General features: G+C 44.7%; 1 protein-coding gene and 1 non-coding gene across 2 annotated transcripts; both read left to right on the plus strand.

Annotated features, from left to right (window-relative positions):
* The first annotated feature begins 4816 nt into the window (after positions 1-4816).
* GPX7 (glutathione peroxidase 7) lies at positions 4817-14189 on the plus strand. Its single transcript, XM_064281978.1, has 3 exons — positions 4817-4968; positions 10811-11072; positions 12404-14189. The coding sequence occupies exons 1-3, from the start codon at positions 4828-4830 to the stop codon at positions 12565-12567; spliced, it is 567 nt and encodes a 188-aa protein (XP_064138048.1). The 5' UTR covers positions 4817-4827; the 3' UTR covers positions 12568-14189.
* A 6924-nt stretch (positions 14190-21113) lies between these two features.
* Positions 21114-21223, plus strand: LOC111751024 (U6 spliceosomal RNA). The gene has a single exon (XR_002786089.1). It is a non-coding gene; the product is annotated as a U6 spliceosomal RNA (small nuclear RNA).
* The last annotated feature ends 2639 nt before the right edge of the window (positions 21224-23862 follow it).

Below are 23862 nucleotides of genomic sequence, written 5' to 3' on the forward strand. Positions count from 1 at the left end.
ATTCAATATTCTTTGCTAACACCATAATTCAAAGGCATTAATTATTCTTCAGTCTTTCTTATTCATTGTCCAGTTTTTGCATGCATGTGAGGCAAATGAAAATATCATGGCTTGGGTCAGGAGTATTTTAGTCCTCAAAGTGACATCTTTGCTTTTCAACACTTTAAAGAGGTCTTTTGCAGCAGGTTTTCCTGATGCAATATGTCATTTGATTTCTTGACTGCTGCTTCTGTGAGCATTGATTGTGGATCCAAGTTAAGTCCTTGACAACTTCAATCTGTTCTCTGTTTATCAAAATGACGCTTACTGGTCCAGTTGTGAGAATTTTTGTTTTCTTTATGTTGAGGTATAATCCACACTGAAGGCTGTAGTATTTGATCTTCATCAGTGAGTGCTTCAAGTCCTCTTCACTTTCAGCAAGCAAGGTTGTGTTATCTCTGGCCAAAAACAAAGTCATCCTTTACTCTTATTTTTCTTTCAAATCCTACATCCAATCTATCAGGAAATCCTTTTGCCTCTACTTTCAAAATATATCCAGAATCTGATTACTTCTCACCACCTCCATTGCTATCACTTTGGTGAAGCCTACATGTTCCCTCCCCTGGATTACTTCAATAGCTTCCTGACTGGTCTTCTTAGTTCAGACTGAAGTCAGAGTGATTTTGTTAAAACATAAATTAGAAATGTCATTTCTCTGCTTAAAACCCTTCAGTGACTTCCCCTCTCGCTCAGAGTCAAAGCCAAAGTCTTTACAACGGCTCATAATACCCTACAGCATGTGCCCACCCATCCCATTACCTTTCTGATATCATCCCCTGCTATTCTTTCCCTTACTCTAATTCAGCCATATTAGCCTCTTTGCCTTTCTTCAAACACATCATGCATGCTCCTGCCTCAGGGCCTTTGCACGTGCTATGCCCTCTACCTGGAATGCTCTTCCCCAGTTTTTCCCATTGTTTGCGCTCTTACTTTCGTCTTATCTTTGCTCAAATACCTTCCTCAGTGAGGCTTCCTGATCATTCTAATTAAAATTGCAATCCCTCCCCCATTCTACTACCACATTCGCTATAGCTCTTCCGTGCTTATCATTATTACCCACGGCCGTTGAGTCAATTCTGACTTCTAGTGACCCTATAGGACACAGTAGAACTGCCCCATAGGGTTTCCAAGGCTGTAATCTTTAAGGAAGCAGACTGCCACATCTTTCTCTTGCAGAGTGAGTTTGAACTCCCAACCTTTTGGTTAGCAGCCGAGAGCTTTAACCACTGCCACCAGTGCTCCTTCTTATCATTATTATCATCTCATATACTATGTTTCATATTATAAATTTTAGTTATTGTCCTTTCTACCCCCACTGGAGTGGAAGTTCCAGAAATTTTGTCTTTTTTGTTTCTTTTGTTCATTGCTATATTCCTAGCCCTTAAAATAGTTTCTTCCACATAGTAGGCGCTTAACAACAATTTGTGGAATGAACGAACATTAATGAACATTTTAAATACTCATAAAGACCTCATGTCAACCTATTATGGGAAAGGGGAGTACGGCGCATCCAAGAGTGATTCCCTTACTCCCCAGATGTTCAGCTCAGGACTGTGCGTGCATCTGTCTTTGTGGGTTTCCCATTTGTGCAGATGATGGACCACCTGGAAACAAGTGCGCTCTTTCAGAAATCAAAAACTCGGTGACTGAAAATAAAGTGACAAAATATATACTGTTGGCTAAAACCAAGAGCATTTCATATAAGATTCTAGTATAGACAAGTAATAAAATCACCAGAAGTCTTAGAAAAATGAATATTTTATGAGCATCTAGTGTGTGCCAAGGGAACACAAAAATGACTCAGATACAGACCTGCCTGCCCTCAAGTTGCTCACAGTCTGACAGGGGAGATAGTCATGGAAACAGGCAACTATACACTATTATCATCAATCCACTGGCAGAAAAATGTACCAGCTACAAAAGTAGCAGAGAAGAGGGAGTGATTAATTGGAGTAACAAAGTGGGTGATATCTCAGCTAGGTTTTGAAGCAGGAATAGAGGAGGAGGGATGGACCCAGGATAGAAACTTACAATTGAGAAACATTTCATTATTTAACTTTTTTTCCCCCCTTCTTAGCCCACCTATCTGGACTTTAACAAATAGCTTTGGCAAATAGCTTGGCCAAACGTGCAGAACTCCAAGTTGTATGGAGCAGAATTTGAGAACTCTTGGTTATTGGGACATGCCAGGAAAGACTGAGTGAATTTGAAAGGGACAGAAAGCAGGAAGGAAGCCCAATGACTTCACAGGAGCAGAGCAGGGAAGAGGGGACTGTTTAATAACCACTGGAACCAGCACAGGCTCAAGGTTCCCAAAAAAGAGGAGGAAGAAAGGGTAGGAAGGGCAGGGGCACCAGGCCTTAGTTTATGCTTTGCCCCTAACCTGGAGCACCCTTTCTCCTATGCTCTCCCTCTCCTGAGGCAAGAGATCACCTTGGTGGTGCCTAAAGATCCTACGCTCTGAAGTCTGAAAATGTGGGTTTGAGTCTTATTAACTGTGTGATCTTGTGCCCAGCTTCAAAACCGTTGCTTGCCATAGCCTAGAGAGTGAAGTCCAAGCTCCTTGGCTTGGCATTCAAGACCCTTCTCTATCTGGCCTCTGATGACTTCTCCATCTTCACCTACCTGAAACCTCTCCTCTTGGGCTTCTGTGCCTTCACAGGTACTGCGCTCTCAATGTGAAACATCTTTGCCACACCCCCCACCATTTGTCTTAATTATTTAGTGCTGTTATAACAGAAATACCACAAGTCAGTGGCTTTAGCACACTGGTAATTATTTTCTCACAGTTTAGGAGGCGAGAAGTCCGAATTCAGGATGCTGGCTGTACGGGAAGGCTCTCTCTCTCTCCTCTCCTCTCTCTGTCTGCTCTGAGGGAAGGTCCTCGTAGCTTTTCAGCTTTTATTCCTAGGTTCCTTGTGGATCATATGGCCTGTAAACTCCCCATCTCTGCTTTTTTTTTTGTTTGTTTGTTTGCTTAATCTAATCTTTTACATATCAAAAGAGATTGACTTAATTAACACACTCTACAGTAATACTGTCTCATTAACATAACAAGAAAAACTATTGCCAATTGGAATTATAACCACAGGTATAATAAGATTTACAACATTTATTTTGGGGGCCACAATTCAACCCATAACACCAATCTAGAAAATTCCCATTCCTCTTTCAAGACAAAACTCTGGTGTCACCACCTCCAAGAGGCCTTCCCTGACTGCTCAGGCTAGGTTAACTAACTGCCTCTGGGTCTCAAAGCCCCTGAGCTTCCTCTATCCCTGCATCTGGACCACAACGGTAACCCCTGACTGGCCTCCCCCATTATCCCCCTTGTCCCCTCCTCCTGCTGTTCCCCCTTCTCATCCACTCCTACCTAACGGCCAGAGGGATCTTTCTACAAAATACATTGAACTCACTCTGCCCTGCCCATCCCCCCCCCCCCAAGAAAAACCCCTTCATTTCTTGGTTTAAAGACCACAATCTTAACCATTGCCTACCAGGCTCTACCTGACATCACCCCTGCCTGCCTGTCTACCTTCACCTCTTATTATGCTTCTCCTTTGCTCTCTTTTCTCCAGCCTGTTGTGTGCCATCGAGTCAGTTCCGACTCATAGTGACCCTATAGGACAAAGAGCTGCCCCTATAAGGTTTCTAGGCTGTTCTCTTTACCAGAGCAGATCGCCAGGTCTTTTCTCCCATGGAGTGACTGGTGAGTTCGAACTACCCACCTTTCGGTTAGCAGTCGAGCTCTTAACCATTGCCGCCAGGGCTCTTTACAGCGTAACTGAAAAACCAAACCTGTTGCGGTTGTGATTCAAACTCATAGCAACCCTATAGAGCAGAATAGAACTGCCCCACAGGGTTTCCAAGGAGCAGCTTAGTGGATTTGAACTACCGACCTTTTGGTTAGTAGCCTGAGCTTTTAACCATGGCACCACCAGGGCTCCTTCCAGCCTAACTAACCCAGTAACCCAGTGCCGTCGAGTCGATTCCGACTCATAGCGACCCTATAGGACAGGGTAGAACTGCCCCACAGAGTTTCCAAGGAGCGCCTGGCGGATTCGAATTGCTGACCCTCTGGTTAGCAGCCGTAGCACTTAACCACTACGCCACCAGGGTTTCCTCCAGCCTAACTAGCCTTCTTTATGTCACGATATTCCATGCTTCTCTTCCCCTCAGAACCTTTGCACTTAGTACTTCCCTGCTTCAACCTGGCTAACACCTATTCTTTTGTGTGTGTGGTGAAGATATACATAATAAAACATTTGCCAATTCAATAGTTTCTACAAGAAAGATTTAACACATTCATGTTGTGAAATCTATTCATTCTTCAGAACTCAGCTCAAACCTCTCTTCCTCTGGGTGTCCCATCTTGGCCCTCCAACAGAGTTTAGGTGCCCAGTATCCAGTTTTATGGTATTTACTACGCCATGAACTAATTAGAAGCTGAGGTCTCAGACCCGATTTTTGCCGCCCTTTCCCTGCCAAGTTGCTGCTTCCTGGAATAAGAGGGAGCCTCACTGAACCAATTCTGGCCTCTGTGGTCAAAATACTGGAACCAAAGATCTGGGATCTAGGAAGGGGGACGGAGTCCAACGCTCCCACTGTTCACAGATGGGGAAACTGAGGCCCAGAGCCTGGCGCTTCACCACCCGCCGAGTTCCGAGAAGTGGGCGCGCCCCGCCTGGAGGGCCGCGCTGCGCCGGGGCCGCCCCCTCCCGCCCCCCGACGCCGGGTCCCCCCCGCCTCGTCTTCGCCCTCGCAGCACTGCCACCTCCGAAGCGAGTCATGGTGGCTGCAGTGGCGGCGGCGTGGCTGCTCCTGTCGGCGGCGGCCGCGGCCTCGGCGCAGCGGGAGCAGGACTTCTACGACTTCAAGGCCGTCAACATCCGGGGCAAGCTGGTGTCGCTGGAGAAGTACCGCGGCTCGGTGAGTGTCCGCCCGCCGGCCCTTGGCACGGTCCTGGCCGGGCCTGATGGGGGCGCCCCGCGGCCCGGGACTCCTCCCCCCCACCTCGGCTCTCAAGGGCCGGACCGCCTGGCAACCTTGTCCCGGCTCTCCACCCCCACCCAGGCGTTCCCGCAGGACGCCGCGCCCCCAGACCCTGCGCCCGGCTGTCCTGTGACTACGTGGCACGGCCCGGCTGGCGCCGACTTATCTCCCGGCGGCTCTGGGCTGCGGGGTCCGGATCTGGCCAGTAGGCTGGATGCCTGGGCCTAGCCTTTGCCACGCGCGGGTGTAAAAAGTAACCCCAGCATCCTACGGCTTTCACCTATCCTACCCCGTTTTCGGAGCCTGGAACAAGGGGGCTGCCGATTTGAATCCAGTGGGAACACGGTGGCACTGAATGTTCAATGGGAGTTACCATTATAGATGCACGGAGACTTTACACATATCATCCTTTAGAGAGGACACTGCAGGCCAGAGAAGCGAATACATGCACAATGTCACATAGCGCTAGAAAGCAACAGAGCCCGGGGGCGAGCCATGTGTCCATCCGTGGTCCACTCTAGGCAAACTCCTAAGATGGCAGTTCAGGCGGGGATCATCCAGGCCCGCTGCTGCCTCCTTACAGAGCGGAAATCTTAGCCCGGAGAGGACTTCAGAGAGCCAGTGTGGATGGGTTGAGTCTTTGAAGCAAGAGTGGATTTTAGCAAAACTAAGATCATTCCAAGTAAAGAGAACTGTCCATGGCAGGGCTCAGAGGCAGAGAGCAGGAAGAATGGGGGAGGGGTGGGGAGGACTTCAGGCTGTTGTGCTGGAAGGAGGGTAAAGGGCTTGGAGGAGTATAAAGGTTGAGCCAGAGAGTGGTGAAAGATGAGGCTGGAGGGGTTGGGGAGGGACCATGAGGAGCCTGAACAATACATTCAAAGGGCTACATGTTACACTGTGAAATGCAGAGTCCGCCAAGTCCAATTTTCAGGATGGGCTGTGGTGTGGGAAAGGTGGGGAGTGGTCTCTAAATGGATAGATGCGCCCAACATCCAGATTTGGGTGGACCACGCAAAAATTGGTTACCAGTATTCTACTTCAGGAAGCAGGGACATCTTTAGTGAAGAAAGGACTAAGTCTTGAAATTCTCAGTTATGCTGGGAGTCAGAGATCCTAGGGCAGGAATCCCTGTCTTGACCTTCCCCAGGCTGTGAATTTCAAATTAGGTGACAGTAGGGAAACCCTGTGTTTGGTGGGCCCCAGCAGGAACCTCATCCAGGACTCAGGGCAAAGAGCCAAGAAGGGCAGGGTCTATTCCCGTTCAGACCTCGCCTGCCCTCTATCTAGTGCAGCTCACCTGAGAGCTCTGCTACTCATTAATTCATTATTAATTCACTGTTGAGCACCTACTGTATATAAAATACTGAGCCAGGCTCTGGGGATACACGGGTGAACAAAACAGACAAGTTTCTGCTTTAATCAATCTTACATGGGTTGGGAATAGGGAGAACAGAGACAATAAATAAGGAATGGAGAGATGAACGAGGTAATTCTGAGTAGTAAACCCAAAACCAAAACTAAACCCAGTGCTGTCGAGTCGATTCCAACTCATAGCGACCCTATAGCGAACCTACAGGACAGAGTAGAACTGCCCTGTAGAGTTTCCAAGGAGCACCTGGTGGATTTTGAACTGCCGACCCTTGGGTTAGCAGCTGTAGCACTTAACCACTACACCACCAGTGTTTCCATTCTGAGTAGTAATAAGTGCTAAAATGAAAATAGAACAAGGTCACACAGCTGCCAAGATGCAGAGTTGCGATTTGAACCCAGGCAGTCTAGCTCCAGAGTATACGCCTTAATTACTATGGTTAGAGGAAAACCAGAGTTAGAATGGGGAAGCTGTGGGTTGTCCCAAGGTAGGCCTGAGGTTTGGACAATATGCTCATTCATTCCTCTACAAATATTTACTGGCTCCTACTACATGCCTGGCACTGGATCCAGTCCTGGAGATCCAGCCATGAACAAGATTGACATGGAGGCCCTTATGTGGAATTGACAGTCATTTAGACCATGTTGAGTGTGGATGAATGGGCGACCACTTAGAAATGTACTTGCCTACAGTGTGGGGTTATGTATATGTGAGAGGATGTGTGTGAATGGTTTATTTGCTTGCTTCTGTGCAAACATCTGAATCTATATCTCTGCTTGTATATGTATGTATGTAAATTAACTGTGTATCTGGGTGTGTCTGTCTGTGTTTTGGTCTCTTCAAGGATAAACCTTTTGGTTCTAGCGATGGAACTAGAAGCATGATTTCCCTCCTCCTACAAAAGAGTGGGCTTCTATGTAGATATCATAGGCACAAAAGATGTAGGTTATAAATAAGCAATTCTTAATGCTCTCATTGCCCAGGGATCCAACAAGGAAGGAAGAAGGACCCCTAATAATAAAAGAAGGTAGTTTCAGTGTCCCGGTTCTTCTCACTACCCCAGGCAAAGTATGGTATATGTTGACATGGAATGGGAGAGGTTGTTTATCAGTCTGCAGCCCCAGGGAACAGGCTTTTCATCTATTAGAGGCAGGGTGAGGGAGTTACAGCGCAGTGGTTCTTATCTAGGCAGGAATTCTCAACTGGGGATGATTTCACCCCCCAGGGGACTTTAGGCAAGGTCTGGAGACATTTTTGATTGTCAGCACTGGGCATCTAGTGGGTAGAGGCCAGGGAGGCTGTTAAACATCCTACAATCCACAGGACAGGCCTCCACAACAAAGAATTATCCAGCCCAAAATGTTGATAGTGCCCAAATTGAGAAACCCTGTCTAACCTGAGCAGTTTGTGCCTGTGCCTGTCCAGTGCCCCAGGCTGCCCCTTTATGGGGCCAGTTGGTATAGCCTTGACCCATCTTAAAAAGTGGTCAGGGAACTATTATAAGATCTTGAGAAATAGTATAAACTGAGAAGAACACATACTTTTGTGGTTACGGGGGGGGGGAGGGAGGGAGGGTGGGAGAGGGTTTTTTTACTGATTAATTAGTAGGTAAGAACTGCTTTAGCTGAAGGGAAGGACAACACTCAATACGTGGAAGGTCAGCTCAATTGGACTGGACCAAAAGCAAAGAAGTTTCCAGGATAAAATGAATGCTTCAAAGGTCAGCGGAGCAAGGGCGGGGGTTTGGGGACCATGGTTTAAGGGGACTTCTAAGTCAACTGGCAAAATAATTCTATTTTGAAAACACTCTGCATCCCACTTTGAAATGTGGCGTCTGGGGTCTTAAATGCTAACAAGCGGCCATCTAAGATGCATCGATTGGCCTCAACCCACCTGGAGCAAAGGAGAATGAAGAACACCAAGGTCACACGACAACTAAGAGCCCAAGAGACAGAAAGGGCCACGTGAACCAGAGACCTACATCATCCTGAGACCAGAAGAACTAGTTGGTGCCCGGGCACAATCGATGACTGCCCTGACAGGGAGCACAACAGAGAACCCCTGAGGGAGCAGGAGATCAGTGGGATGCAGACCCCAAATTCTCATAAAAAGACCAGACTTAAAGGTCTGACTGAGACTAGAGGAATCCCGGCGGTCATGGTCCCCAAACCTTCTGTTGGCACAGGACAGGAACCATCCCCGAAGACAACTCATCAGACATGAAAGGGACTGGACAGTGGGTAGGAGAGAGATGCTGATGAAGAGTGAGCTAATTATATCAGGTGGACACTTGAGACTGTTGGCATCTCCTGTCTGGAGGGGGGATGGGAGGATAGAGAGAGTTGGAAGCTGGCAAAATTGTCACGAAAGGAGAGACTGGAAGGGCTGACTCATCAGGGGGAGAGCAAGTGGGAGTACGGAGTAAGATGTATGTAAACTTATATGTGACAGTCTGACTTGATTGGTAAACGTTCACTTGAAGCTCAATAAAAGTTAATAAAAAAAAAAAAAAGTGGTCAGGGAGATGGGGCTGGATTGCCCAGGTGCAGGGTAGGATTTAAAATCCTTTAATAATATATAGCTAAATGGCACAGATAGCATTGGTGCCAAAGTTTTAATTGCAGTATAATCAAGTTCCATCAGCCAGCTTTATATTTATCACCTAAAGGCTTTAATAAATTTAGAGATAAGTCTAATATCTTAGTTATTTAGTGCTGCTATAACAGAAATGCCACAAGTGGATTGCTTTAACAAACAAATATATTTTCTTACAGTTTAGGAGGCTAGAAGTCCGAATTCAGAGCACCCATTCTCGGAAAAGGCTTTCTCTCTCCGTTGGCTGTGGAGGAAGGTCCTTGTCTCTGAACTTCTGCTCCCAGGCAGTTTGCTTGTGGCTTGGCATCTCTCTTCCCCCATCTCCGCTGTTTTCACTTGCTTGTTTAATCTCTTTTATGTCTCAAAAGAAACTGATTTAAAACACTACCTACACTAATCCTGTCTCATCAGCACAGCAAACAAATTCCATTCCGAAATGGGATTTTAACCACAGGCCTAGAGGGTTAGGATTTACAACAGATATTTTTGGGGGACACAATTCAATCCGTAACATCTAGTGATCGAGGAAAGTCTTATTACAAAGTGGTATTTGTTTACCAGAGGGAGGAGTAAAAAGGGATTGCCCTGGGGTTCTGGGGGTCCTTTTATCAAGAAGGCCATGTCTGTCTGTGTGCCCAGGCAGGTGTTCATGTATGTGTGTACGCTTGCCTAGTCATCCAGTAGAACTTACTGAGACTTTCCCATATGCCAGACCCAGAGATGAAGTAGACACGACATCTGCCCTCAGTGGGCTCCTGTATACCAACAACGGCAGTATAGAGTGATGAGTGCCAGCTGGCTGCTAGGGATTGAACTGTGCCCTCCAAAATATATATTGTAAATTCTAACCCCTGTGCCTGTGGTTGCGAAACCCTAGTGGTATAGTGGTTAAGTGCTATGGCTGATAACCGAGAGGTCGGCAGTTCGAATCCACCAGGCGCTCCTTGGAAACTCTATGGGGCAGTTCGACTCTGTCCTATAGGGTCGCTATGAGTGGGAATCGACTTGAGAGCAGTGGGCTTGGGCATACCTGTGATTATAATCCCATTTGGGAGTGGGTATTCTTTTTTTTTGTTGTTGTGGTAATGAGGCAGTATTAGTGTAGGGTGTGTCTTAAATCCATCTCTTTTGAGATACAAAAGAGATTAAAGGAGCAAGCAAGAAAGCAGACGTGAGAGAATAACACACCATGTGAAGAGCATCAAGGAACCAAAGAACAAGCACCTTTCCCCAGAGCCAACAGAGAGAAAGGCTTCCCCTAGTGCTGGCACCTTGAATTCTGACTTCTAGCCTCCTAAACTGTGAAAGAATAAATTTCTGTGTGTTGAAGCCACCCACTTGTGGTATTACAGCAGCAGTAGTTAAGTAAGACATGCTAGTTGGCTGAGCCAGAAATTAAATCCAGGTCTGCCTTTCACCTCTTCACATTACCTCTGGATGTGTGCTCACCAGTGTGTGTGCCTCTCTCTGTGAATGTGTTGTGTGTGTTTGTGAGCATGCATGATGTGTGATTATGTATCTTTGTACCATGGAGCGTTTGCATACCTGCTTATGTGTATTTTGTGCTTATGTTCACATATGTTCATAGTATGAGTGTGCATGTATGTCGATAAGTCACTGCATGTTTGATTTTATGTGTGCATATGTTTAGTACATAGTATATTTACATATGTGTACATTTGTGTTCTTGTATGTGTGGGAGAGCAGTATAATTGGGGGAGTCACATGAGGGCATGTGAGGGTGTGTACAAGTGCATGCCTTTTCACAGGGTTGTGTATTTGTCTGAGTTTTTGTTGTTTTTTTTTGCCACCCAGGTGTCCCTGGTGGTGAACGTGGCCAGCGAGTGCGGCTTCACAGACCAGCACTACCGAGCTCTGCAGCAGCTACAGCGGGACCTGGGTCCTCACCACTTCAACGTGCTTGCCTTCCCCTGCAACCAGTTTGGCCAGCAGGAGCCTGATAGCAACAAGGAGATTGAGAGCTTTGCCCGCCGAACATACAGTGTCTCTTTCCCCATGTTTAGCAAGGTTGCAGTCACCGGCACTGGTGCCCACCCCGCCTTCAAGTACCTGACCGGTGAGTCCTGGTCCTTTCATCCCACCTTCCCTCAGCTGCCTGAGGCCCTGACTCTCTGAACAGCAGAAGCCACTGGCTGGCTGGGGCAACTGGAACCTCTTCCTGACGCTCTCTGGTGCGCTGGCATTCTGTTTCAGCAATAGGCTTTTAGGGGATTGGGGCAGGCATGAGCTGAGGTATTCAGGTCCTCCTTCCTAAGAATATCTCTATCTCTGCTGCCTTGCAGTTCTTCCTCAGCCACTCTTGCTGACTTCTCTGGGACCCTGTTTTCACATGCAGCAGCTCCTAGAAGGATACTGGGCCTCATGTTTTAGTCAGTATGAATTGTTTAGCTTACTAATTTAGGAGAAACCAAGGTGCAGATAGGAGACATCATATACCTAAAGAAGGCTGACCAAGATGGCTGACCGACAGCTCCTGTCCCGAGTTAGAGGCAAAGTCTGTAGACTATAGGAGGTTACCTCCTGAACTAAAATACCAAATTTTAGTGTTTCAGAAATGGGTGACTTCTCCAGCCGAGAAGCCTCAGAACCACAAAATGGGGTCATAAGCCAAGCTTTATGGTTCTGACTGCTGCCTTAAGCCTTTCCCTTCCTTTGGGGGCTCCATTTTTGCCTTCTCCCATTCCAGACTCGTGGTTGCCTTCACGCATCCCTTAGCACCCCACCCCCAACCCATTCTCCTGGAAGAGTAAATGAGAAACAACAGTTTAGCAAGGTCCCTTACTGAGGCTGACTTGTATTTGTTCCACGAGTCAATCCTAATGTTTCCTTTTTCTTCCCTGTGTGTTTTTGTTAGCTCCTTCCCAGTTCCCTTAGTTATAGATCAAACCAAGCCATGCTTTAGCAGCACCTGGCGAGCTCTTAAAAATGCGTAAGTAAGCCTGAGACCTACTGAAGCATGGCCCAAGAATCCGTTTATTTTAAGCCCCCCTCTCCCCACCTCCTACTGATTCTGATGCAACCAGCCCATGAACTAACATTTGGGAACCATTAAGTCTCAGTCACAGAAGGCTGTAGGATGCTCAGTAGTTGCAGGTCATTAATAAAGGAGATGTGATACAGAATCACACAGCAGTAGTTCTCAATCTTGGCTGCACGTTTAAATCTCTTGGAGGGCTTTTTAAAAGTACTGATGCCTGGGTCTTATCCCCAGAGATTCTGATTTAAGTGGTCTGGGATATGGCCTGGGCATCAGGGTTGTAAAAAGCTCCTCAGGTGATTTTAACTAACAGAACCACTGCCTCAGGGGAAGGATGAACACTGATAGTAAAATCCCAGGTGAGACTACACAGGGAAGCACACTTTGATCTCCTTCTTCTTTTTCTCTAGAAACTTCTGGAAAGGAGCCCACCTGGAACTTCTGGAAGTACCTAGTGGCCCCAGACGGGAAGGTGGCAGGGGCTTGGGACCCAACCGTGTCGGTGGAGGAGATCAGGCCCCAGATCAATGCGCTTGTGAGGAAGCTCATCCTGCGAAAGCGAGAAGAGTTATAACCATCTTCTCCCTTTAATCCCACCCTGCCCCACCTGTGCATAGGTGACCAAACAAACTCCAATGGTGCTTCAAGGGGAGAGAACCCTGACTCTCTCTCTTCCTGTAGTCTTATCCCACCTATCCCATCACTCTTGTGGAGGAAAAATTCCAGTATTTTTATTACTTGAATCTTAGGGCAACCAATAGGAACGACTGGCCAGTGAGAGCTCTTGCCCAATGATTTCACCAGCCAATAAAATCTTCTAGCCAATGAAAACATGTGGTAAATAGAAGTCTATCAAGCAATAATCTCCCAGCCAATGGAAAAAAAAAAAAAAAACAACCATTGCCGTCGAGTTGATTCCGACTCCTGGTGCCCCTATTGGACAGAGTAGAACTGCCCCATGGAGTCTCCAAGGAGCGCCTGGTGGATTCTAACTGCCAACCTTTTGGTTAGCAGATGTAGGTTTTAACCACTATGCCACCAGAGTTTCCCCCAGCCATTGAGAACTCTCTAAAATGGAGCCAATTCCTAACTCACAGGGCTGTTGTGAAGGTTAAAATTAAATACCTGTGAAAGTGCCTAGGCAGTACCGGCTAAGCAGGACGCATTCAATAAATGTTTTTTGCATATAAACAAAAAAATAACCTGTGATTGATAAAACTTGCACCCAACATGAATTGATGAAACTTGCACCCAACATGAATTTCTAGACAATGCAAATATAGGCCAAACATTTATTCGTTGTTGTTTTCCACGGAAATTATTAAGTTGTCTTGGTGTATTGTTATTTTTTAATATCAAAGTAATGCAGGCTCATTGTAAGATCCAAATAATACAGGATGATATAAAATGAAAATATCCCCCTCATTACTTATATTCTCACTCCTTGAAGGGTAAACACTGTTAGCAATTTGGTACTCATGTTTCCAGGCCTTTTCCTATCAGGCCAATAATTAATAAAAACCCAATAAGAATTCACTGCCCAAAAGTATACTACAATAACAAATAGGCAAAGAATATAAGTAGAGAATTCACAGAAGAATGTAGATGGATAATAAGCATATGAAAAAATTGTCAACTTCATTCAAATTGGAAATATTTTTAAAATGAGAATGCTCATTGCTGGTAAGATGTAGGGAGAAGGTCATTCACATACATAGTTGGTGGGACAATAAACTGATACTAGTTTTTTGGAGGGTGATTTAGCAATATCTTTTAAAACAAAGTGTTCATACCCTTTGACCCATCATTTTCTCTTCTAGAAACTTCCCAAACTGTGCACATGTAACTGTAATATGTATGTACATTGTTTATAATAGTGAAATTTTGGATGCAACCCTTATGTCCATTGATACGGGTCTGGTAATAAATTATGGTACAAATCCAAATGATAAATTAATACACCTATTAAAATGAATGAGTTAAATCTCTATGTACTACTATCATGGAGTTGTCCAGAAGTGAAAAAAGGGCTAGTTGTAAAACAGAATGAGCAAGTATGATAATATTTTTAATGAAATTTCACGGTAACAATGTTATGTGAGATGGAGAGAAGAAAAATAGAGGGTTGTAGACCAAACTGTTGATGGTGGTTGTCCTTGAGGGGATGCAGTGGAATAAAAGGAGTCATTCACTTTATTATGTTTTTCTATCATGTATGGATTTTGTATATAAAATACATATTTCACTTATACAAATTGAAAAGAAACAGTTAAAAATTGGGGAGGTAGGCAGTGCTCATTGACTGATAATTCATTGACAAATAAGAATTTGATGTCTACTTTTTCTGAGGTCACTCTTCTAGAAGTCCAGACATCAGATCCAAATCCTGGCTGTGCCCTTTACTCACAGACTGAGCAAATTGCTCGCTCTCTGCTGTCCTCCATTTTCCAGTTGGACAATGAAGGAGTTGAACTGTGTTGTACAGTTCTGTCTCCCTTAATGGTTGTCCCTGTAAGCCAGCCAGGGTAAAATGAAGGCTGGCTGTGGGCTGACCACAAGCCCCCCTGTGGTGGCCTCCAGCCTGCCATTACATACCCCACTCCAAGCTCCAGGGGTGCAGATGTGTGTGTGTGTGTGCTCACATGCAATGAAACTGAGCTATCACAGAATTTTTCACAATGGACATCTGGGAACCACATTTCCCTGCAGCTACCTCACTCCCTCTATACCCACTGTCTCCACCTTCTCACCAGCCACATTTGCTCCTCAGTTCCCTGCACTATCCCTGACCTCTTTATTGTTAAAGTTAATGGACTTTTCTCTGACCTTATCCTACTTGACCTCTCAACCTCATCTGACATTGCTGATTACGCTCTTCTCCCTGACATGTTCTCTCCCCTTAACCTTCATGCCACCATATTCTTTTAGCATTCCTACCTCTATGGCTAAGGAGCCCTGGTGGCACAATGGTTAAACACTTGGTGCTATACAAAAGGTTGGTGGTTCGAACCCATCAGCCGCTCTATGGGAGAAAGACCTGGTGATCTACTCCTGTAAAAAGTACAGCCTAGGAAACCCTACGGGGCAGTTCTACTCTGTCCTATAGGGTCATTATAGATTGGAACTGCTTTGATGGCACCTAGCAGCAACAACACTTCTACGACTGCTTCTTCCTTCTCAGTCTCTGCTGAGGGCTTTTCCTCTTCTGCCCACCCCTACACTGTTGGTCTTCCTTGGAGTTCTAGGCAGTACACTCCATGTACTCTTCCTTAGCTACCTCATTTTTTTCTCATGGTTTTGACCACCATCCCTACCTTGATGACAAACAAATCTCCACCTTGTGTGTATACCAGACTCACATCCACCTGGTTATTGGGCATCTTTACAGTCACCTCAAACTCAACATGTCCAGAACCAAACTCATCTTTTCCTAGTACACCTGCTTCCCTTTCCACTTAGCCCTTGAGAAACCCTCCCAGACTTTCCCTCTCATGCACCGCTCATTCATTGACTCACCCACCACACTCTGTTTTCTCATTGTCTATGCACCTGGCCCCTTACCCTTCAGTACAGTGTATTGACCTTAACAGGCTAAATTGAATTATGTAGAAAGCCATTTTTGAGCACCAGCTCCATGCCTGTCCCTGACTAGACCATATCTGGAGACCAAAAATAAGCAAATACATTCCCCTCAAAAGCTTATAGTCCATCGGAGGATTTTACACTCCCAATTAGACTTGCATTCTTATGTTGTTGTTAGGTGCTGCCGAGTTGGTTCCAGCTCACAGTGACCCCACGTACAACGGAACGAAAAACCTCCTGGTCCTGTGCCATCCTCACAATCGTTATGCTTGAGCCCATTGTTGCAGCCACTGTGTCAATCCATCTCTTTGAGGGTCTTCCTCTTTTTCACTGACCTCTACTCTACTAAGCATGATGTCCTTCTCCAGGGACTGATCCCTGCTAATAACATGTCCAAAGTACATGAGACAAAGTCTCATCATCTCCACTTCCAAGGAGCACTCTGGCTGTACTTCTTCCAAGACAGACTTGTTGGTTCGTGCAGTTCAAAGTATATTCAATATTCTTCACCAACACGATAATTCAAAGGCATCAATTCTTCTTCAGTCTTCTTTATTCATTGTCCATCTTTTGCATGCATATGAGGCGAGCACTTTAGCCCTCAAAGTGACTTCTTTGCTTTTCAACACCTTAAAGAGGTCTTTTGCAGCAGATTTGCCCAGTGGAATACGTCGTTTGATTCCTTGACTGCTGCTTCCATGGGTATTGATTGTGGATCCAAGTAAAACGCAATCCTTGTCAACTTCAGTATTTTCTCCATTTATATTCCTATAGGCTTTATCAACTTGCTGCTGTCCCCAAATCCCCTCTAAAATGCAGAGACCCCTAGGAAAAATCTCACTTTAAATCCTTACTGTCAGCTTAGTCATTGGTTAACCAATATCTACTCACATCTTAGTTTTAAATTAATACATTAATACCCTGGTTATCAGCTAGTAATTGAGTAGTTAATATTTGATTATCTACTAACATCTTGGAAACCCTGGTGGCGTAGTGGTTAAATGCTACAGCTGCTAACCAAGAGGACGGCGGTTTGAATCCGCCAGGCGTTCCTTGGAAACTCTACGGGGCAGTCCTACTCTGTCCCATAGGGTCGCTATGAGTCAGAATCAACTTGACAGCAGTGGGTTTGGTTTTTTTTTTTTTACTAACATCTTAATCATCTTTTAACATGTAACTTATAAGCCAAATATTTTATTTAATAGGTTACATCTTAGCACTTAGTAGTTTAGCTATTTGCAAAGCCTTAATTATTAATCAAAGGAGCCCTGGTGGCACAATGGTTAAGCACTCAGCTGCTAACTGCAAAATCGGCAGTTCAAACCTATCAGCTGTTCCACTGGTAGTAAAGGCCTGGAGATCTGCTCCCATAAAGATTTCAGCCTAAAAAATCCTATGGGGCAGTAATAAGACAGAGGTCCCCAGGCTGTGGAAAATTCCGCTGCCTGAAGCAGCTTGCTTGGCACCGTCCTCCCCCTCCTCCCCATAGATAAACGTTAAAATTCTGGTCCCCTCTCCTTAACTGCTCCCCAAAACTAGAGGAAATTGGTGAAAACTGGTTTAGGCACCATGTTGACATTCAGGATAACCTTTTAGCTCGTTAAGTACCTCATACATAGTAACTTCCCCACCTCTGGATGGAGTTTAACTGCCATTTTCTGAACACATGATGCTTGACTTTATATGTAAACCACATTGTGCCTGTGTAGTACGATTAACAATGTTGCCATTGAACTTGCATGAACTTTCTACTTGTAAACTTCTTAAAAGTAACTTTCCCCCTTGCCCTCCTCAAGCAGTCTTGGCGGCAGCAGCCCCAACTGTTGCTTTCCATGCAAAGTGAAATAAAGGAACCTTTCTACTCTCCTACCTTGGTCTGTCATTTCTTGGCTGAGACATGTCATGCCAAGCAGAGCCTGGGGTTTCCACTCAGCAACATTTCTACTCTGTCCTATAGGGTCACTATGAGTCAGAACTGACTTGACGGCACACAGCAACAATTATTAATCAATACTTCAGTTATTTGCTTAGATCTTATTACTGCCTCCTTAGCTATCTGCTCATAGTTTAGAGTACGTTAGCAGACCAGAGATCATCAGGAAAAAGGTTGGGCACAGATCAGTTCTTTTTCTTTTGCTGAGTTCTCCTTTTACACCCAAGTGATTCTCTTCAACATCGACTAGTCCCAAGTCCTCAAAGAAAGGGAAGTCCCACTCTAATCCCTTATTTGCTCCCTGAACTGGGTTGGAAGGTGAAGGGAGAAGGGTAAGACTCGAAGGGACTTCCTATACAGTTAGGGTTGGAAAGAACACTCATTCATCAACAAATATTTTTGTGTGCTATGTCACTATGAGTTGAAAATTGAGTCAACAGCAACTAACAACAAAAACTTATATGTCAGGTTTTGCACTAGGTTCTAGGGATATAACAGTGAACAAAACAGGCATGTTTCCTGCATTATGGCACTTAGAGAATAGTGAGAAGGTCAAACATTAAACAAATAATAATTAAAAACAAAAAACCACCATTGCCATTGAGTTGATTCCAACTCATAGTGACCATGTAGGACAGATAGAACTGCCCCATAGGATTTTCAAGGAGCAGCTGTTGAATTCAAACTGCTGACCTTTTGGTTAGCAGCTGAACTCTTAACTACTGCACCATCGGGGCTCCAAACAGATAATTATACCAATTATTATATAATTGTGGTTATGATAAGCACTAGAAAGAAATACAGGAAACTATGAGGATGTATTCTGGGGTTTACGGACAGATAACTTCCCTGAGGAAATGACACTTAAGCTGAGAGGTGAAATTTTAGAAAGAGTTAATCAGGGGAAAGGGGTGAGGGAAGTCCTAAGGCAATGGAATGGTTTAGGCAAAGGCCCTCGGGAAGGAAGATGCTTGACAGAATGGAGCCACTGTGGCTAGAGCCAAGTGGGAGGAGAAGAGGTAGAGAGATAGGTAGGGGCTAGATCATGCAGGAACTTCTGGCATCCAGGTGGGAAAGGATAGTAGCCTGACTTAGCATGGCAGAGCCTGGCTTTAGTAGGGGCATGAAAACCTTCCTTACTGTACCAAATCTGAAGGCCAGAGAAAACCCCTGGGGCAGAGGCAGATATTGAACTACTGTAGGAGCTGTAGATTGTTCTGGAGGCTGCCCAGAGAGTGGGTAACCATGGAGACATTTGTGGAATGTAGACAGACCTGAAACCTCCCGGCTCCAACAGAGCTGGGCATGGGGGAGGGTTTAGCTGGGGAAGGGATCAGAAGGAATTGCAGAGACCTGAGGAAAATGTTTGATTCCCTACGAATCTCCAAGCTACTTGTGCAGATTTCTAGGCCCCAACCTGAGTAATTATATTACAGGTGGTCCAAAGGCAACACTTTAAGAAAGAAACACTGCCTTGGGTTTATCAAAAATTCTACACAGCCTCTTCTCCTTCCCACATTTCCTTTAGCCCCTACATCTTAGCCCTCCCCATGGCTTCTACCACTTTGTATTATCAGGTTAGAGATTTTGCTGCTGTAATAGGAACCCAAAGTAAACACAAGCTCTAATAAAGTAGAAGTTTATTTCTATTCCAAAGTAAGTCAGACTTTGCTCCATGAATTTGTCAGGTGCCCAGCTTGTAGTTCTGCCATTCCTAGGATGTTGCCACCATCTGTGTGATCCAAGATGGCGGACAGCCTCAAACATACTCCTTTGATGGCACAATATGACATCTTACAAATCAGAAAAACTTAGTCACATGGCAACACCTAGCCATGAGGATCACAGATAAAGTTTCTATTATGTGTAGCCATGTGCCCAGGTAAACACTGGGAGTTCCATTGACAAAAAAGAAGGGGAGAACAGATGTTAGGTGTAGGTAGGGACAAGTAACAATCCTTGAGCCACACTAAACATCTTTCAAATCTCTTAACTCTCCTTCTTGCTATTATCCTAGCTTGAGCTTCAGCACCCTTCTGGCTCATCTTCATGGCCCCAGCTCCCTCCTCTAATCAACTTTCCACATTGCAAGCTGAATGATGTTGTAAAAAGCAAATCTGAGCATACCACTCTCTGCCTCAGTGGTGTCCATTTAACCTTGGAATACAAGCTCAGTGCCTTAGTCTGTCATTAAAAGTCCTTGTGCCTCATTCTCCTCCATTCCCTACCTTTGGTGTTGCTGCAGCAACGCCAAACTGCTTGCCGTGTTCTTTTTCACGCTTTCTTCCATCGCACAAGTGGAAATTCTCTTCCTTTCCTTGATATTCCTGTGCACTTTACCTCCTTGTATTCCTTGAGGATAGAATATCTGGTGTTCAAAAAACATTTGTTCACTGACTGACCTCATTGTCATTATCTGTGTCTGTTTCTGCCACCCAGGGATCTTTTTGAATGTTCCAGGAACTGTCTAAGCCTCGCACCAGCTAGGTTCTCCCTGAAAGACTCAAATTCTCCCAGGGAAGGGATTGACTACTCTGAGTGAGATGGGAGAGCCCAGTCAGAAGATCCCTTCCCCTTAATTCCCTGGAATATGAATACTCCCCTCTGATCACATGACCAATTGAACCCTCCTCATCATTCTGCAGAGGGAGTCCCAGGGCTACAAGGGACTTGGTATTCATGACAATTACATAGATCATACTTATACTAAAACTTTATTGTTGTTGTTGTTAGGTGCTGTTGAGTTAGTTCTAACTCATAGTGACCCTATGTACACCAGAACCAAACACTGCCTGGTCCTGCGCCACCCTCACAATTATTGCTATGTCTGAGCCCATTGTTGCAGCCACTGTGTCAGTCCATCTTGTTAAGGGCCTTTCTCTTTTTCACTGACCCTCTACTCTACCAAGCATGATGTCCTTCTCCAAAGTAAGTGAGACAGTCTTGTCCTTATCCAAAGTAAGTAAGACAAAGCCTTGCAATCCTTGCTTCCAAGGGACACTCTGGCTGTACTTCTTCCAAGACAGACTTTTTCATTCTTCTGGCAGTCCACGGCATATTCAATATTCTTCAACACCATAATTCAAAGGCATCAATTCTTCTTCAGTCTTCCTTATTCACTGCCTAGTTTTTGCATGCATATGAGGCAATTGAAAATACAGTGGCTAGGGTCAGGGGCACGTTGATCTTCAAAGTGACGTCTTTGCTTTGCAACACTTTATTCGTTGTTTATCTGAAATTCAAATTTAACTGGGCATACTTTACTTTATCTGTGAACCCTAATCCAGGATTGAGACTCATGCAAGTGGGAGTTGAACTATATGGCCTCTAGGTCCTTTTCAACTCTAGGAAACAAAGATGCTAAGACTCTTATGATTTCCCTTAACCCTCCCAATGAAAGGAGAAACTCTTCTCAGGGTTACAGTAAAAGAGCTGAGAGAATAGTTAACAAGCTAATCAACATAACAAATGACAATACTCCCCTTACCAGCTGAGTAACCTTAAACCCATCACCCATCTGTCAGTTTGTTGTGCTGTGGTGTCCTGTGTGTTGTTGTTATGATGCTGGAAGCTATGCTACCAGTATTTCAAATACTAGCAGGGTTGTATTTGCTTTGGTAGTACATATACTAAAATTAGAATGATACAGGTGAGAAGATTAGCATGGTCTGTGAGCAGAAATGACATGCAAATTCGTGAAGTGTTCCATATTTTAAAAAACACTAAATAGACAATAGATAAGTGGAAACTTTGGTGAAGGGTAAGACAGTACACAATATTGGGGAAGCCAGCACAACTTGTCCAAGGCAAGGTCATGGAAGCTCCATAGACACACCGAAACTCTCTGAGGGACTGAATTGCTGTGCTGAGGGCTGTGGGGGCCAGGATCTCAAGGAACATTGAGCTCATCTGGCATAACAGAGTTTATAAAGAAAATATTCTACATTCTACCTTGGTGAGCAGCGTCTGGAGTCTTAAAAGCTTATGAGCGGCCAGTGAAGATACTCCACTAGTCTCACCCCATCGGGAGCAAGGGAGAATGAAGAAAAGCAAAGATACAAGGTGTCATGGATTGAATTGTGTCCCCCCAAAAATCTGTCAACTAGGCTAGATCATGATTCCCAGTATTATATGATTGTCTACCATTTTGTTATCTGATGTGATTTCCCTATGTGTTGTAAAACCTATCACTATCATGTAATGAGATGGATTAGCGGCAGTTATATTGATGATATCTACAAGCTTAGATAGTGTCTTAAGCCAATCTCTTTTGAAATATGAAAGAGAGACGCAAGGAGAGAGACATGGGGACCTCATACCAAGAAAGCAGTGCTGGAAGCAAAGCGCATCCTTTGGACATGAGGTTCCTGCACTGAGATGCTCCCAAACCAAGGGAAGGCTAATGGCAAGGATCTTTCTCCAGAGCAGATAGAGAGAGAAAGCCTTCCCCTGGAGCCAGTGTACTGAATTCGGACTTCTAGCCTACTGGACTGTGAGAGGATAAACTTCTCTTTGTTAAAGCCATCCATCCACTTGTGGTATTTTCTGTTATAGTGGCACTAGATGGCTAAGACACAAGGAAAAGATTAGTCCAAAGGACTAATGGACCACAACTACCACAGCATCCACCAGTCTGAGTCCAGCACAACTAGGTGGTACCCAGCTACCACCACCAGCTGCTCTGACAGGGATCATAAGAGAGGGTCCTAGACAGAGATGAAGAAAAATGTAGAACAAAATTCTAACTCACAAAAAAAGACCAGACTTACTGGCCTGACAGTGACTGCAGGAACCCCGAGAGTTTGGCCCCTGGACACCCTTATAGCTCAGAAATGAAGTCGCTCCTGAGGTTCACCCTTCATCCAAGGATTAGACAGGCCCATGAAACAAAATGAAACTAAAGGGGCACACCAGCCCAGGGAAAAGGACTAGAAGACTGAAGGGGATATGAAAGCTGGTGATTCGGAACCCAAGGTCAAGAAGGGAGAGTGCTGACATGTCCTGGGGTTGGTAACCAATGTCACAAAACAATATGTGTACTAATTGTTTAATGAGAAGCTTGTTTGTTCTGTAAACCTTCATCTAAAGTACAATAATTAAAAAAAAAAAAAAATTACTAGCAGGGTTACCCGTGCTAGACAGGTGTCAGCAGAGCTTTCAATTCCAATGGTTATATACCTGGGAGTGGCATCGCTGGGTTTTAAGGTAATTCTGTATAGTTTTATAGGAACCACCAAGTTGTCTTTGATGGCAACTGCACCATTTTACATTCCTATCAGCAATGAATGAGGGCTGCTTTTGAACACTTTAAAGAGATCTTTTTTTTCCTTTTTTTTTTTATTGCGCTTTAAGTTTACAATTCAAGTCAGTTTCTCATACAAAAACTTATACACACATTGTTATGTGACCCTAGTTGCTCTCCCTATAATGTGACAGCACACTCCTCCTCGCCACCCTGTACTTCCTGTGTCCATTCAACCAGTTCCCATCCCCCTCTGCCTTCTCACCTTGCCTCGGGACAGGAGCTGCCCACATAGTTTCATGTGTCTACTTGAGCTAAGAAGCACACTCCTCACCAGTATCATGTTATGTCTTATAATAGCCCTGTCTAATCTTTGTCTGAAGAGTTGGCTTCAGGAATGGTTTTAGTTTTGGGCTAACAGAGAGTCCAGAGGCCATGTCCTCTGGGGTCCCTCCAGTCTCAGTCAGACCATTAAGTCTGATCTTTTTACCAGAATTTGAGTTCTGCATCCTACTTTTCTCCTGCTTTGTCATGGATTCTCTGTTGTGTTCCCTGTCAGGGCAGTCGTTGGTGGTAGCCGGTCTCAGGTAAAGAGATCTTCTGCAGCAGATTTGCCCAATGCAATGTGTCGTTTGATTTCTTGACTGTTGCTTCCATGAGTGTTGATTGTGGATCCAAGTAAAATGAAATCCTTGACAACTTCAATCTTTTCTCTACCATAATGTTGCTTATTGGTCTACTTGTGAGGATCTTTTTTTTTTTTTTTTTTTATTGAGGTGTAATCCATACTGAAGGCTGTAGTCTTTGATCTTCATCAGTAAGTACTTCAAGTCCTCTTCATTTTCAATAAGTAAAGTTGTGTCATCTGCATATCCCAGGTTGTTAATGACTCTTTCTCCAATTCTAATGCCGAGTTCTCCATATTGTCCGGCTTCTTGCATTATTTGCTCAGCATACAGATTGAATAAGTATGGTGAAAGGATACAACCCTGACGTACACATTTCCTGACTTTAAACCACAAAGTATTCTTTTGTTCTGTTCAAACAACTGTATCTTGATCTATGTACAGGTTCCTCATGAGCACAATTAAGTGTTCTGGAATTCCCATTCT

The sequence above is a fragment of the Loxodonta africana genome, chromosome 3 (genome assembly GCF_030014295.1).
Source record: "Loxodonta africana isolate mLoxAfr1 chromosome 3, mLoxAfr1.hap2, whole genome shotgun sequence".
NCBI lineage: Eukaryota > Metazoa > Chordata > Mammalia > Proboscidea > Elephantidae > Loxodonta > Loxodonta africana.